The following is a 14,552-nucleotide window of genomic DNA, read 5'->3' on the forward strand; positions in this document are numbered from 1 at the left end:
TTTTCTTTGTACATACCCGCTTCTTAATGTTGCAAGTAAATCTATTTAAATAAACCAGATCTTTAGGAGTCATTGAGATAGTTATACACTGTGCATCATTAATGTAAAGATATACAGAAAGAGATAAATTCTATGTAATGCTTTCGTAGAGTAAAAACATACTGCAAATGTAACGGTTGGTGCTTCTGTAATCCACAAACAATGTCTACATTATTAAATCACATGTCCACTTCACAGACACTTAGCTAATAGTAATTAGTGGACTACGTAAAACTTTGAGAATCACTTCTTATTAATGCAGTGATAGAGTTAGATGTTTCTCAAATCATATTTTGTGGAGCCATAAGCTGAAAATCTACTTACTGTCAATTCATTGAACATTTCCTAACCCATCTAAAGACATGGTTCATCCAGTGCTCCTCCTCAGTGCTTTGTAGATTGTAGCTTGAAAACTGTAGAGAATGTAATAAATGGGTGTATATAAAGTGTGACACTATTGAGCCAACCCAGCTTGCAGCTTCATTTCAGGAAAGTTGCACCTGTTGAATTTATGATACAACTGTTCTAACTCATCTTAATGATGTAGATGAGTATATACCAGGCTTTTTGTTCCATAATTCATTGGTTCTCAAATTTCTTTGGGCTCTCAAATTTGATGAAGCTAAACCACCCCCTCCACCACTCTCATTCCATTCTGGTCCCTTCCAACTCTATGATTCTACAGCATTGTTGCGGCGCCCCCTGCAGCGCAGCGCCCAGTGCGACTGCACTACTCATGCTAGCCTAAAATGGCCTCTGCTTAAATGCCACTGAGCAATTCAGCAGGTACAGTTCTCATTGCAACCCTATAACGAGAGATGCTGCACCTGAGGAACTTCTGTCTTCCTCTAGGTTATTAAATGGTGAAACTCTCTATCCCACTGAGGATATTGGTGAGCATTAGCCCTAATTCCTTTTACACTTACCCACTCCGTCGTTGGAGGAAGTTGCAGGGAGGAGGCTTGCTTCCAATGCACTCTTCTGCTCTTTCACTCCAAGTGGTTGTGCCAAGGAACAATTCAAACATTACTTCAATGGTATGTCTGCTACCAAGAAATTAAGTCCTGCTCTGATCTACATGGTACCCTTTGTATGAAGTGACCCCTGTGTGGTTCATGTGATTTAAATCATGACTCATAATAAAGCTGTGTTTCCTCACATTCATTTCTGATCTCCCAAATGTAGCCCTTAAGACTAATTTAGAGTGTTAATAGTTCCTAAAGAAGGTAACTACGGGGCATGTATGCATTCTTGTGATAGTTTTTAATGAGACAGGAAGACCTCACAATTTGACCACTGTCACTAAAGTCCTAGTGTGTATACTTTACCAACTTAAAATGCAGCAAGGTTGTTCCTTCTCTCGATCAAAGCTGTTTTGGGGAAACATGCATCAAAGCACAGTAAGGTAAAGGTAAAGGACCCCTGGATGGTTAAGTCCAGTCAAAGGCGACTATAGGGTTGTGACGCTCATATCGCTGCAGGCCGAGGGAGTCGACATTTGTTCACAGACAGCTTTCTGGGTCATGTGGCCAGCATGACTAAACCGCTTCTGGTGCAACGGGACACTGTGATGGAAACCAGAGTGCACGGAAATGCTGTTTACCTTCCCATCACACCTATCTATCTACTTGCACTGGTGTGCTTTTGAACTGCTAGGTTGGCAGGAGCCGGGACAGAGCAATGGGAGGCCATCATACAGATCTGAACCACCAACCTTCCAATCAGCAAGCCCAAGAGGCTCAGTGGTTTAGATCACAACACCACCCACTCCCCAGATCAAAGCACAATATTTCATAAGAAACAGCAGGGCAGACACGGGATAGATATGGGTTGTGGCTAACGTTATATGTACACCGGTTCCCAAACCAGCAGTGGGGGACACACTAGACACTGACACACAGCTGTAGACACATTCATTTAGAAGTAAATCTCATTGGTTTTAAATGAAAGGTTGGAATAGTGATTGGAATAGCAGCTTTAAGGAGTTGTCATATTTGATGCAATTGATTAAAAAATGGTTTTATGTTCTACCCCTTCCTAAAGCCTTAGGTGGGGCACAATAAAGTCATGTTTATGCCTCTAACAACTAGGTCCTGTATTTCCAATACATCAGTCTGAAACACACTGCCCAGGGTTTAAATGGCAGTCTTTTCCATCACATCTTGAAAGATAGGGCACACACCAGAGCACATCTGGTGTGGCTTGAGGGGGCTGCAGCCACGAAGAGAAATGAGCAGCCCCTCCATGCATAGACACAAGTTCCTTAGGCATGGGGCTCTTTGGAGCCTTACAACCCAGAGGGCTGCATGGACAAGACAAAAAATTGTGGATATCCAAGACTTCACATAAGCAACCTTCCTATACCTATGGGAAATAGCTTACATCAGGAATGTCCCTGGTTGATCCTGGCCGATCGTGGGACCCTGATGCCCCCCCCCCCAAAAAGGCTCAACAACTTTGATTAAGCTTTTTCAAAAAAGAGCTGAATAACTCTGGTCAATCCAATGGGTAGATCACTGCCGGGGTTTTTATAGTGGGAGTAGATCGCAGTCTCTTGGGAGCTGGACAGCCCTGGCTTACATCATGCAACAGATTTCATGTACAATTTTTTACATTTCCTTGTATGAGTTTCTTCCATGAAAGTTTCTCTGGATATAATGTGGAAAGGGGTCCCATTAGTTTCATCTTGGAATCAGGATGTGAAATAGCAAAAGTCAATTACATATTCGGGGGAACGACTTTTCCGTGATCCTGGTGGAATGATCACAACAATTCCCCAAAAGCAAAACAATTTAATTGAACATAATTGCAGAAGAAAATCTTAGGGATAAGAAAGGAAATGCCACAGTGCAGGAACTGAACACACACAAAAAGTAGTGGGGGCCTGATTGAAAGTTTGTCTAAAATGTGACTTGATCTTTTTCACTAAGAACCTTCCGAGAGGGAAAGAGTAGGGCAAATGCCAAAAACTAGTTGGACAAAACCCGTAAGCTTTGTGTCTTATCTATGAGAATCAGTCTATGCGTGTCATGCTAGTTTTTACAGTCATAGTCTACAGTCTTGCACTGATAAAATCAAATTTGACAGTAGCACAATATAGAGGTTTAACTGACAGCACACACAGCACATTTGCTAGTCATAACGCCACAGTTTAATGACTGATGCATCTGGGAAGCTAATTCAGATTTTTTTCTGAATGGGATAAAGGAGCATCCAGTTAATACCAACCATGAATTCAAACCATGTGACAAAACTGATGCTACATACCCTGTTCTTGTTCTGCATATTCTGCAAATTGAATTGCAGGAAAAGAGCCACGTTGTACATACATCCGGAGAGAAAATTCATTCTGTATTTTGTACATCCACCAGTAACAACTGAATGCATCCAGCTTGCTACTTTCAGGTCAACAAAGTAATCAGCCTTTATCTGTTAAATAGCCTAACAATTACAAATTGTGTGCCTGTTTTGAGAAAAAGTACAGGTTATAGAATTATACAAGCAGACATAGTATAAATAAAATATTCATATAAAAATAGTCTCTTACAAAATATACTCTTTTATCCTATGGTTCATTTTCCAAAGATGGAAACTTGTCTGGAGTTTTGCATTTATGTGTGATGCATTATTTCCAACTGGATTTATGTAATGCTCCTTAAAATAAAATTTAAAAAAAACTGGACAGGTTATGCACTGGTATCTATCTAGGTGAAGATGAATATCAGTTTGAGATTCCAGACAACTAGCAGCAAACAGCCAAACAAATTATAAAAGATGCCTGCTTTTGTACTTAACACCTATTATTGCAGGAAAAAAACATTCTGCAATTCCAACTAGTAGAAATATCTGAGTAAACAATAATATATACAGCTCAAGGGTGTCCCCTCCTTTCCATATCTACAAAATTATTCCACAAAAAAAGCAGGCTATCTAAATGCAGAATGGTTTTCAAAAATGTCGGTAGAGTTCTTTTTAATTAAATAAATTAATATTAGCTTTATCTGGATAAATTGTTAAATATTGCTATTATTATTATTATGCCCAGATGTCCCAAATCCCTGTGCTAAAATATCTGCAGCACGACAAAAAGGCAGTTAAACCAGTGTTTATATGGAAAACATCAACAATCCTACTTGCAGTAGCACATTGTCTGAAAAAAACGGAAAGATAGAAGGACCAGCAGAAGCTTTTCACAAGTGTAGAAATCCCTAAATCTGCTTAATCCACTCTCTTTAAGTTGAAATTCACACTGGCGCATTGTCACCCCATCCTGTGCAAAGACCATGTTTAAGAATTGTTTGTTCCCCCAGCCCTCTCTTTATGCATGGTGCCTTTCAATCTCTCCCTCATCCAGTCCCAAAGAGCCCCTTGCCTTGCTCTGGACATGGGCTTTTTCCCTTAAGGCAGTCAATAAATTATGTTCTGAAGGCGCAGAATATCTGAGAGCATTTCCCCCCCCCCACTTTTTTTTTTTTTTTTGTATTAGGTGACTTGTTTGTTTCTGTTTCCTTTTTTAAAAAGTCTGATGTTGTTTTTGGACTATTTCTCTAAGTCTTTGATGGGTCTCCACTTAAGCGCTGATATATTAAGAGGGGAAGATGGGATCCATTTGCTGGTTTTCCTTTTGGAAACAGTGTGGGTCTTTGCTACAGTCGTGTGTAGGTGCACTGAGCTTATGTGCAAAAAAAATGTGTTTATTCCAAGGCTGTAGGATCCCCCTCCCAAGCCACACTTTCATTTACAGGTGTACACTTCTGTTCTTTCACTGCACGTATTACATTTAACATAACAGCACCAATGAAATTTACAGTTGCACTGCCACACTCTTGAATACTGATGAGTATTATAACCTCGACCGCAACACATCAGGTCACAGCCATTGGTCTGCTGGGCTGTTTTGTTGCACATTCTGCCCTGTGTTCCCACACTTCCAGTGACAGGGTCCTCTTCACAGTAGTTAGGCGATTTCTCTATGTACACTAAATCTGTATCCATGGGTTTACGGTAGGAGAGTGGTTTCTTTATCTTAAGAAAAGTTGGGCGTTTATTACGACTTGCCCTCACTGGTTCAACCTGAACGGCTTCGTTGTATTTGTCCTTAAGGATGTAGCCCAGCTCCCTGAATTTCGGAAGAGTTGTCCAGCATGTCTTAGTAGTACATGATCCCGACACACCGTGGCACTTGCATTCCAACTTCATGTTCTCTTCAAGGATCTAGAGTAAAAGGAGGAGAGGGTGTTATATTTAAAACCACAAGAGAAGATGGAGAAGAAGGGTGGTGCACATAAATCTGTTTCATAACATGAAATACTAAGCTCTAATTTCAAAAGTTCTTTATCTTCATAATTACAATGAAGAACAAATGGTAAAAACCAGGCCAGGCTTAAAACACACAATGATGCTTATGGAGCCATTTAATCTAAAAATGCAGCAAACACAGCTTTTGTTGATAAAGGAAACATTGGTCAACCGCACCTCTGCTTAATCAAAGGAAGGGTTAAGTCTTTAAAACCACTTGCAATATAGTGGGCCAGTCTAACTAGAGCATTACAGGAATCCTACAGATGGATAACATCCATTTTTTATAGATGGTGTTGAGGACAATTCTGTACAAGTTTATTTGCCCTTGTTTTTCTAGCTTCACACCTTATGTAGCCATGCTACAAAGTCTACCAACTGGTGTCTTGACCAATGTTTAGAATGTGTTGCCCTAATCTAGAGACCCCTTGTAGGGACAGGGATCCCTAGAGAAACAACAAAGAGCCTCGTCACACCTTCAAACAGATTTTAAATAACAATAAATAAATAAATAATTTTATTATTTATACCCCACCCATCTGGCTGGGTTTCTGGCTCGGTCAAGCATTGCAATATGTTTCAAAAGCTCAGCAAAAAGAAATGGGAGACAGGAGCAATCTGACATGCAGTGTACGCTCGGGTTGCGAACGTGATCCGTGCGGGAGGCACGTTTGCACCCCACAGTGTCCGCAACCCGCAGCGCCGCATCTGCGCATGCGTGGGTTGTGATTCGGCGCTTCTGCACATGCGCAGAGCGCGATTTAGTGCCTCTGAGCATGCATGAGCACCGAAACCCAGAAGTAACCCAGGTTTCGGTGTGTCCGTAACCCGAAAACGCGCAACCTGAAACATCTGTAACCCGGGGTATGACTGTACATCTATTTTACAATTGTCACAGACTGTACTTTTTGCATTTCATGGCCTACATATTTTTTTCTTTTCACATGTTTGTGCTTAAATAAACCTGCCAACTGAGGATAGCACTTTATGCATCTACTCCATGATGCCTTCCATAATAAGTCTTCCAGGTGCTATAAGACTCCCTCTTGTTTTTACTACAATAGTCCAGCATAGTTACATCCTCTGAAAATTAAATCTCTCTGTTTCAGGTGGTATAACTTACCCTGAAATTTAAATGCTGTTGTTTTGAATTCTAGCTAGCTGTGTGGCTTTGTTCAGAGCAGTCTACACTTTTACAGCGCCCAAGTTCCAATGCAGCCCATGAACAGACAGTGACCACAGAGGGAATAAACAGCTCCATTGGAAAGAGCTGAGTAAGCTGCTGCAATGGATCAACAGCTGAAAGGACTTGTGACATGTGTTGAGCTTGCTGTTCTCTGTGATGTATCTTGATGCCAGCTGGAACCAGCTTTGAGACCTTTCTCGTCTAAAAGCGGGGCTGGGCACATGTTGCCATGCCCAAGTTTTCATTCATATCAAAGTGCGAGTCAGACTATCTTTTTTTAGGGACAGGTTATGAGTTAGAAGCAGATTTTGCATCTAGGGATTTCCAGTTAGAGGAGGTCAACTAAGTAAGTAGGAATGGGAGAGATTATTGTCTGGCACGCTGGAGATCTACCAGCAGGCAAGTGTAGTTAGTTCCTTTGTAGATGGCAACTGCTCACATCTAACTTCTGTGTGTCCTCAAAGCTCACTGCAATTGTTTCAAAAACACATGCTTCCTGGTCTAGCACTAGTTCCCCTTTTCATTTACCCCTCCAGTTTTGAAGTCCTGATGTCTTCGGTGAAAACATTCCTCTCCTCTTTCCACACACCCCTCCAACCACTTCATTGTTAATATTGTCTGACAAACAATACAACAACTTTAACAAACCTTGGCATATTAGTATTCTAGTCACATTCCACAAGTTCCTCTCAGGTGCCTGTCCTCTTTTTTCAAAGTCTTGGCAATATGACAAGAGTAAAGAACTAACATAGATTACTGGTTTCCAGGCAGGTCCCAGGCCCAGTTAGCAATAGCCAAAATATACTCAAAGACTTCTGAAACCCAATTTACACTATTTCTGTTGTTTTTGTTACCATCACCACCACTGGGTTAGCTTTGTTAGTCTGTTGCAGCAAAAGCAACAGAGTATTGTGGCACCCTAAAGACTTAACACATTTAATATGGCATAAATGTTTGTCATCCAGAGTCCACGAACGCTTGGCCCATAATAAATGTGTTGGTCTTTAAAATGCTTCAAGGCTCGTTATTGTTATGCTTTTCTATTGTATCTTTCAGTGAACAAAGTGCCTTCCTGCCACCCTTTGACACAGGCTAGTCTGAGAGACACTGACTTGCTTAAGGTTACCAAGTGACCTTCATGACTGAACAGGAATGTTAAGCTGCATTTTGACCCAAATCCAAACCCAGCACCCTATTATTGCGATCTTCCTGGTCCCAGAAGAGCCCGAAAGGCTTGACTAGTTTGCCACAGGTAATAGTTCAAATTATACCAGCATATAATAATAAACACAGCAAGATGTGCAGTCTTCAAATTGCAAGCTTGCTTACACACACACACACACACACACACACACACACACACACACACACACAGTTCCAGCAGCAAACCTGTGGTTTGAAAGCAAAAGGTTTAGGCTATTCTAAATGCTGATATAAGCAGTCTTTTTAACCTTGCCCACATTTTCTCTAAGCCTCTGGGATGAATTGATGGCACTTGTTAATCTATCCATCTCTTCTCCCCCCTCAACTAATTAGCATCAAAAATTTGGGTGTGTGCACTGTGTATTATCTATAAGTAGTCAAAATTGAACTATGGTATTCTATACAATGCATAGCAATTCCACACTATTTCTAATCACCATTCAGAACATACAATCAAGAGTTTAAACCCTTGATTTCTTTTCTTCTGTTGCACTCTCTACTGTACTACACTTCCACTAAGGAAAAATACATTCTGGGGATGGTGCACACATGCAAAAATGTGTATACCCAAACCACCCCCTTGGAACTGCCCCTTACCCTCCAAACAAGCCAGAGAGCTTTTAAGTTTTGGGAGGCACTCGCAAGATCTCGTAGGGCCATCTGAGCTTCCACAAGATTTCTCAACAGCCTCCCCAAGCCCAGTAAGCAAGTCAGAGACTTTAAAAGTGTTTTCCGCACTGGGAAAACCCAGAGCATAGGAGCTTTCAAGATCTCCACTTTGTGTGCAATTGATTTGTGGGATTTCAACCAGCCAGCTTTCAACCACGTAAGGCTGAAATGGGGCAAATTAATTGCACGCAAGACATGATTGTACTGTACATGCAAATTCCCCTCAATTGAAAGCAAATCCACATACTTTAGGGCCTGTCTGTTAACATCAGGTTTTGTTGACAGGTAAGAGCCACTTCGGCCAAAATGGGAGTGGTGCAAAAGAAATGCCAGCCTGCTCAACAGCGAGGAAGCCATGCAGCCATATTTTGCCTTTTCTGTGCAATTTAAGGGTGTTTGAAGCTGAAAGGGCAAAGCTATACATCAGAATAAAAAATCCCCTAAAAAGTGGTGATGATGACATACTTGGCTAACATTACCACTTTCCCCAAAGAGGAAAGAACCACCAAATATTTTGTTGAAACTGGCCATCCAGGATTTCAGGACACCTTTGACACAATTAACCCTGTCCTCCTAAATTTAGGTATGAATAATGGCCTATGGTTTTCAACTGGACTTCATCCTACTTGGTTGATTGATTTATTAAGGTGTTTTTATTCTGTATTTCACCACAACCATCACATGAAAAATAAAATACAACAAAACATAATACATAATAAAGCCGTTAAAACCAATTCACAGAGAATTAGTTGTACGCCTATTAATAATAATAATAATCTTATTGTTTATACCCCACCCATCTGGCTGGGTTTGCCCAGCCACTCTGAGTGGCTTCCAGCAAAATAATAATAAAATGTTAGACATTAAAAACTTCCCTGAACAGCGCTGCTTTCAGATGTTTTCTAAAAGTTCCCATTGCCCATGACTATGGTCAGGGGCATTGGGAATTTGCAATAATTTGTTATAAGAAGCCTATGGGTCCCCCCCCTTTGCTATTTGCCTGTGTCATTTGACAAGAGAAAACAAGTAAAGGGATATTTTAATGTGTTGTTTGTATTTGTTGTTAACTGGATTTCTTACCTACTCTTCACCATAAGGTCCCAGTGCAGGTTACAACAATATAAACATGCAAGATTGAAATCAGTTGAAACCATTTACAATCAGAATAATATTGAGGGATATAGATAGGTGTCAATATCAGGTGTCAATGACCAGGGCAAAGATGTATGTCTTTAGTAGATTTGAATCAAAAAATGCACTCAGTACTGTTCTGCTTATACTTGGGGAAGGCTGAGAAGGTATTTTTGCCAATTCCTCCACCCCCTACAGCCCCCTGTGTATCCTGCAAAGCTTCTCAAGAGTTGAGGGTTCTTAGAGTCTAGGACAACATGGAAAGTGATGCTGTGGCATGGAGCGGGAACTATCAAAACCACTCCCTTTCTGTGAGGAACCTCTGCTGGTTCCCAGTTTCCTCTGTTAATTGAAGGAGCAAGTCTGGATCCAACCCATTACATTTATGGATACAGCATAAATTAGAAATTGAAGTTTAGCATTTAACTTTTAATAGGAATAGATTTGTTTCTTCATTTTCCAAAATCAGCTTTCAAGTTCTTAATATATGATTGCTACTGTTTGTTACTTAAGCTTGATTTATCTTTAAGCTGCTTTCTGTAGTTAAAAGCTACTGCTTTGATAGTTTGTATTTAAGTCTAAGGTACTATCTAGAATGTATAACTTGCTGTTAAAATGGAACACACAAGACGAAATGGTTAAATCGGCTATGATAAAGTGGGCACAGGACATTGGGCATAACATTATGTTCGAGGATTGGGAAAGGTTATGGACCACTGGGCTGAACTTCACTGCATGTAATGCTCTGAAGGAAAATGTAATGAAAATGATATATAGATGGTACATGACCCCAGTTAAACTTGCCAAAATATACCATTCGTCTGATAATAAATGTTGGAAATGTAAAGAAAATGAAGGAACATTCTTTCACCTCTGGTGGACATGCCCTAAGGTGAAGGCCTTCTGGGAAATGATATATAATGAGCTGAAAAAGGTATTTAAGTATACCTTCACTAAGAAACCAGAGGCCTTCCTTTTGGGTATTGTCGGCCAGAAGGTGCTAAAGAAGGACCGAACATTTTTTATGTATGCAACAACGGCAGCAAGGATACTCATCGCAAAAAACTGGAAAACTCAAGATCTACCCACACTGGAAGAGTGGCAGATGCAGCTGATGGACTATATGCAACTGGCCGAGATGACTAGCAGAATCCGAGACTTGGGAGAAGAGAGGATTGAGGAAGACTGGAAGAAATTTAAGGTGTATTTACAAAAACATTGTAATTTGGTTGAATGTTAAGAAGGATGCTAGATTATAAAAAATTGGCCACCACTAAATTAGATTTTGAATTTGATGATAAGTGAGATTAAAGAAAACATAAATTTTATGGAGAATTGCTAGATTATACTTAAATGAGAGAATATAAGATCGTAAACAAGTTGATAATTTGCTTGGAAAAACCTTTTAACGATGTAAATGGGAGCGGGAGACGTGAGGGAGTCCAAAGAAGTGATGAAACTACGTTGTGATAGAAGTAAGATTATTTATTATTGGTGCATTTGTATTTAAAAACTCTAATAAATATTTATTTAAAAAAAAGATAGTTTGTATTTAAGTCATCTTCTTCCACCGACACCAATATACATCTATCATAGATGAATCATCACATATTGCTAATAGTTTTCAGCTATGTAAACAAGTCCTAGAAAAAGGTGAAGTGTTGTCTGCTATTAAATACCCACCAAGGCTAAAGTAAAAGCCAATAGGCTTATCAAGAGCAATTTTTGGACCAATCAGAATAGAAAGCCTATGAGAATAAATTACTGAAGAAGTTGTAAATCCTTTTCATTGGATATATTTTATGTTGGACAAACACACCATTATATGGATGTCTTCCCAAGGATATATCATGAGCTGCTTCCTTGGAAATGAACCTCAAAGAAATCAATGGGACTAACTTCTGAATAAATATAATTGGGGGAATGTGTATGTTTTAAGACTTAAATGTTGAGGAGACTTTAATTGCTGTGATTCTTCTGAGAAAATTCCATTTGCAATTGCAAAACTGAAATAGCATCCTAATTCCATTTTTTATGGAGAGTCCTTAAAAAGACAAAGGTCATGGATCTATATGTCTAGGGGATAACATAGCCAGCAGCTTCTTTGACATTTGGTTTTTCTCCTCAGCAATATAAGTGGCTAGATGGGAGACTTCAAATAAACCTCTGGCTATGCAAGCAGTTCTCCAACATACACATGCCTACAGCTCCTTTGGAATGTAGCCATAAATCTCAAAAGGTTTGAAAGCAAAGATCAGCAATGCTAATCAAACAACAGCAAAGTGAAGGGGAGAAAAACAATTTTAAATGGTGAGATTAACACCTGAGCTTCAAGGCCTAGGTGGCTTTGCTGCTGATACCATAATATCACTTGATTCCAGAGGTATCAGAGCAGCCTCAGTCAGTTTTTAATTATTCAACAGTAGGATGTTCTTCTAGACTTCCTGGAGTCTATGGTAATTTTCAAAAGTTCCAGACACGTGAGGGCATTGAAAGCTTCTTTTCTTTTTCTTTTTCTTTTTCTGCTGGCATGACTTGAGATAGCTGAGTGCTATAGCACATATTTTTGGTTACCATGGTTGTACATCAGATTTTTTTTTCTAGACAAAGCTTCTTGACTTCAAGGCCCAACTAAGAATGGCACATGCAGAAGAAGAAAAATCTTTCTCCTTGAGGTGCCATCTCCACAAATACACAACACATCAGCAAAGAGACCACACGCTGTCTCTCGTTCACTTTCCCCATTGTTAAAACGGTATACACAAACACCATAGCAGTTTGCCACGGAAATTAGAAGCACAATTCTAATGAGGAAAGATGGAGGACAAAAATACCAGTGTTGGTGGAGGTAACTTGCAATGACTAGCAAATAAGGATTGACCAGTATTCCTAGAAGGACAAAATAATAGCTGCATTACATCCACTTGCAAAACCAGTACAGGTATTTTGAGTTCTAGGAGTGGAACTTGAAAATGCAGGGGCAGCCATTGTTCTACCTGTAGAGTCATTTTGAAATTCTTTGAAAGTCAGTCCATTTATTTAAACTTTATGTTTACCCAGTGCTTTTTTTCTATAAAAATGGTGCTGGTACTCACCATGAAGTTGTTACAGTAAGTGCCACATTTTTAACTTGTGCTTTTCTTTGAGAAAAAAGGTTGCCAGTACTTACATACCCTTGACTACCACCAGAAAAAAAGCATGAGGTTTACCTTGTCCTTTTTATCTTGATTTGTTCTGCTGCTGCTGCTGCTGCTGCTGCTACTACTACTACTAAGACTTGTGAAGCTGAATTGCACAGGAGTCCTCATCTTGACCCACAGGTTTATAGAGCAGAGAAATGTAACATGACTTGGTCAGTGGAGCATGAGACTCTTAATCTCAGTGTCATGGGCTTGAGCCCAACGTTGGGCAAAAGATTCCTGCATTGTAGTGGTTGGACTAGATGACCCTCATGGCCCCTTCTATAATTCCACGACAAAACATGTTCAAGTTCTAATTCAAGGGTGGAGGCAATGGGCAGATATTATTTAGCATGGATCTAGGGGAAAGAAGGGTGGAATATAAATTGGAAAAAGAAATGGAAGAGGAGGAGGAGGAGGAGGAGGAGGAGGAGGAGGAGGAGGAGGAGGAGTAGTAGTAGTCTGGGAGTGATATACCAAAATTCAAATTTTCACGAGCAAAAATATCCAAAGAGAATAGAGGAAGGCCTGTTGCTTAGTGGCAGGGTTCATGACTTGCATGCAAAAGGTCCTAGGTTCAATTTATGGCATCTCTAGGGGTGGCTCTATTTGACCTCTATTTGAAACCCTGGTGAGCATCTCTGTCAGTTGAACAGGTAATAATGAGCTTTGTGGATCAATGGTCTAATACAGTATGAGGCTGCTTCCATGTTCAGCCACTCTCACACAATTGTTTAGAAATCAAGATTCTTCCACTGACCTTGCCTTTTTCATCTCCTTTCAAATCAGTTCCTATTTCGGCGTGCTCATTTTGTAACTTATGATCTCATCTCGATCAGCTATGTAAGACTTCATTCTTTGTTGTATTTGCTCCGAACTCTTTTATACCAGAGATTTCTACTGGAGTGCTGAAGGAAAAGCAAAGTGCTCCCTGTGCAGGACATGATAGGATTACTAAGTCAGCACACCTATGTCCCTCTGTTGAAGAGACACATCAAATAAAAAGCCACCTTGATATGCCCTTGGTTGCAGGAGCCTTCTAATGCAGCCTGTGTCATGATTTATAACAATGACTCATAACACGGTGTTATATTTAATATGATGTAATGCTGATGCAAAATGCCATTCAGTGAATTTCAATGTCACGAAAGAGAAAGCGGGAGCACAATTCAATAATTTGCTTTCCACTCAGAACCAAAATGTTGTTCCTTGAAAGGTATTGGCTCTTTCTTACACCCTATCTTATTCTACAGTAACACCGTCTGAAAATGCATTTCTGTTTTTCTCTAATAAATGACAGGCTTTCCCCGCTACACTCACATGGTCTCAGTAAAAAGGAAGTTGAATTTGCTAAAGCTAATGCATGAACATTTCTCAACCACAGCATGACTTTCAAACAAGCACCTTGTGGCAGAGAACCTCTTCATCACCCATCATTCTACTCCACTGCCATTTAAATGTTTGCATAAAAAACCCCAACTCAAGGAGGCTGACATTTAAAAATAATAATAATACAGAAAATATTGAATTCATGTTACATCAGGAAAATAATAATAATAAAACTATATAAAATTATAAAAGAGATTTTTTAAAAATCAGAAAAATGGCAACTAATTAAAAACATGATTACATTTTTAAAAATACAAAGCGTAGCAAAGAGCAGCAGAGAATCATGAGGTGATATCCAACTTTCTCAGAGAAGATCCACTGAAATCAACCAACATACATGACTTAAGTCTATTGATTTCAGTTTGTCTGCTCCAAGTATGGCTGCTGGATATAGTCCACAGTCATTCTGCTATCTTGGAGTTTGCTTATAATAAAGTTTTGGTGTTCGTGATGAGCTT

At 39.8% G+C, this 14,552-nt stretch overlaps 1 protein-coding gene across 5 annotated transcripts in view; it reads right to left on the reverse strand.

Moving 5' to 3' along the window:
- Positions 1-3,167: 3,167 nt before the first annotated feature.
- Positions 3,168-14,552, reverse strand: part of WNT7A (Wnt family member 7A) — a 55,306-nt gene continuing 43,921 nt past the window's right edge. For all 5 annotated transcript variants that reach the window (XM_081850534.1, XM_081850535.1, XM_081850533.1 and 2 more), the window contains exon 4: positions 3,168-5,253. In XM_081850534.1, the coding sequence (XP_081706660.1) occupies positions 4,774-5,253 (480 nt within the window). In that variant the 3' untranslated portion in view covers positions 3,168-4,773. The remainder of the gene's footprint in view (positions 5,254-14,552) is intronic.

Source organism: Podarcis erhardii (assembly GCF_964252035.2).
Source record: "Podarcis erhardii genome assembly, chromosome: 2".
Classification (NCBI taxonomy): Eukaryota; Metazoa; Chordata; class Lepidosauria; order Squamata; family Lacertidae; genus Podarcis; species Podarcis erhardii.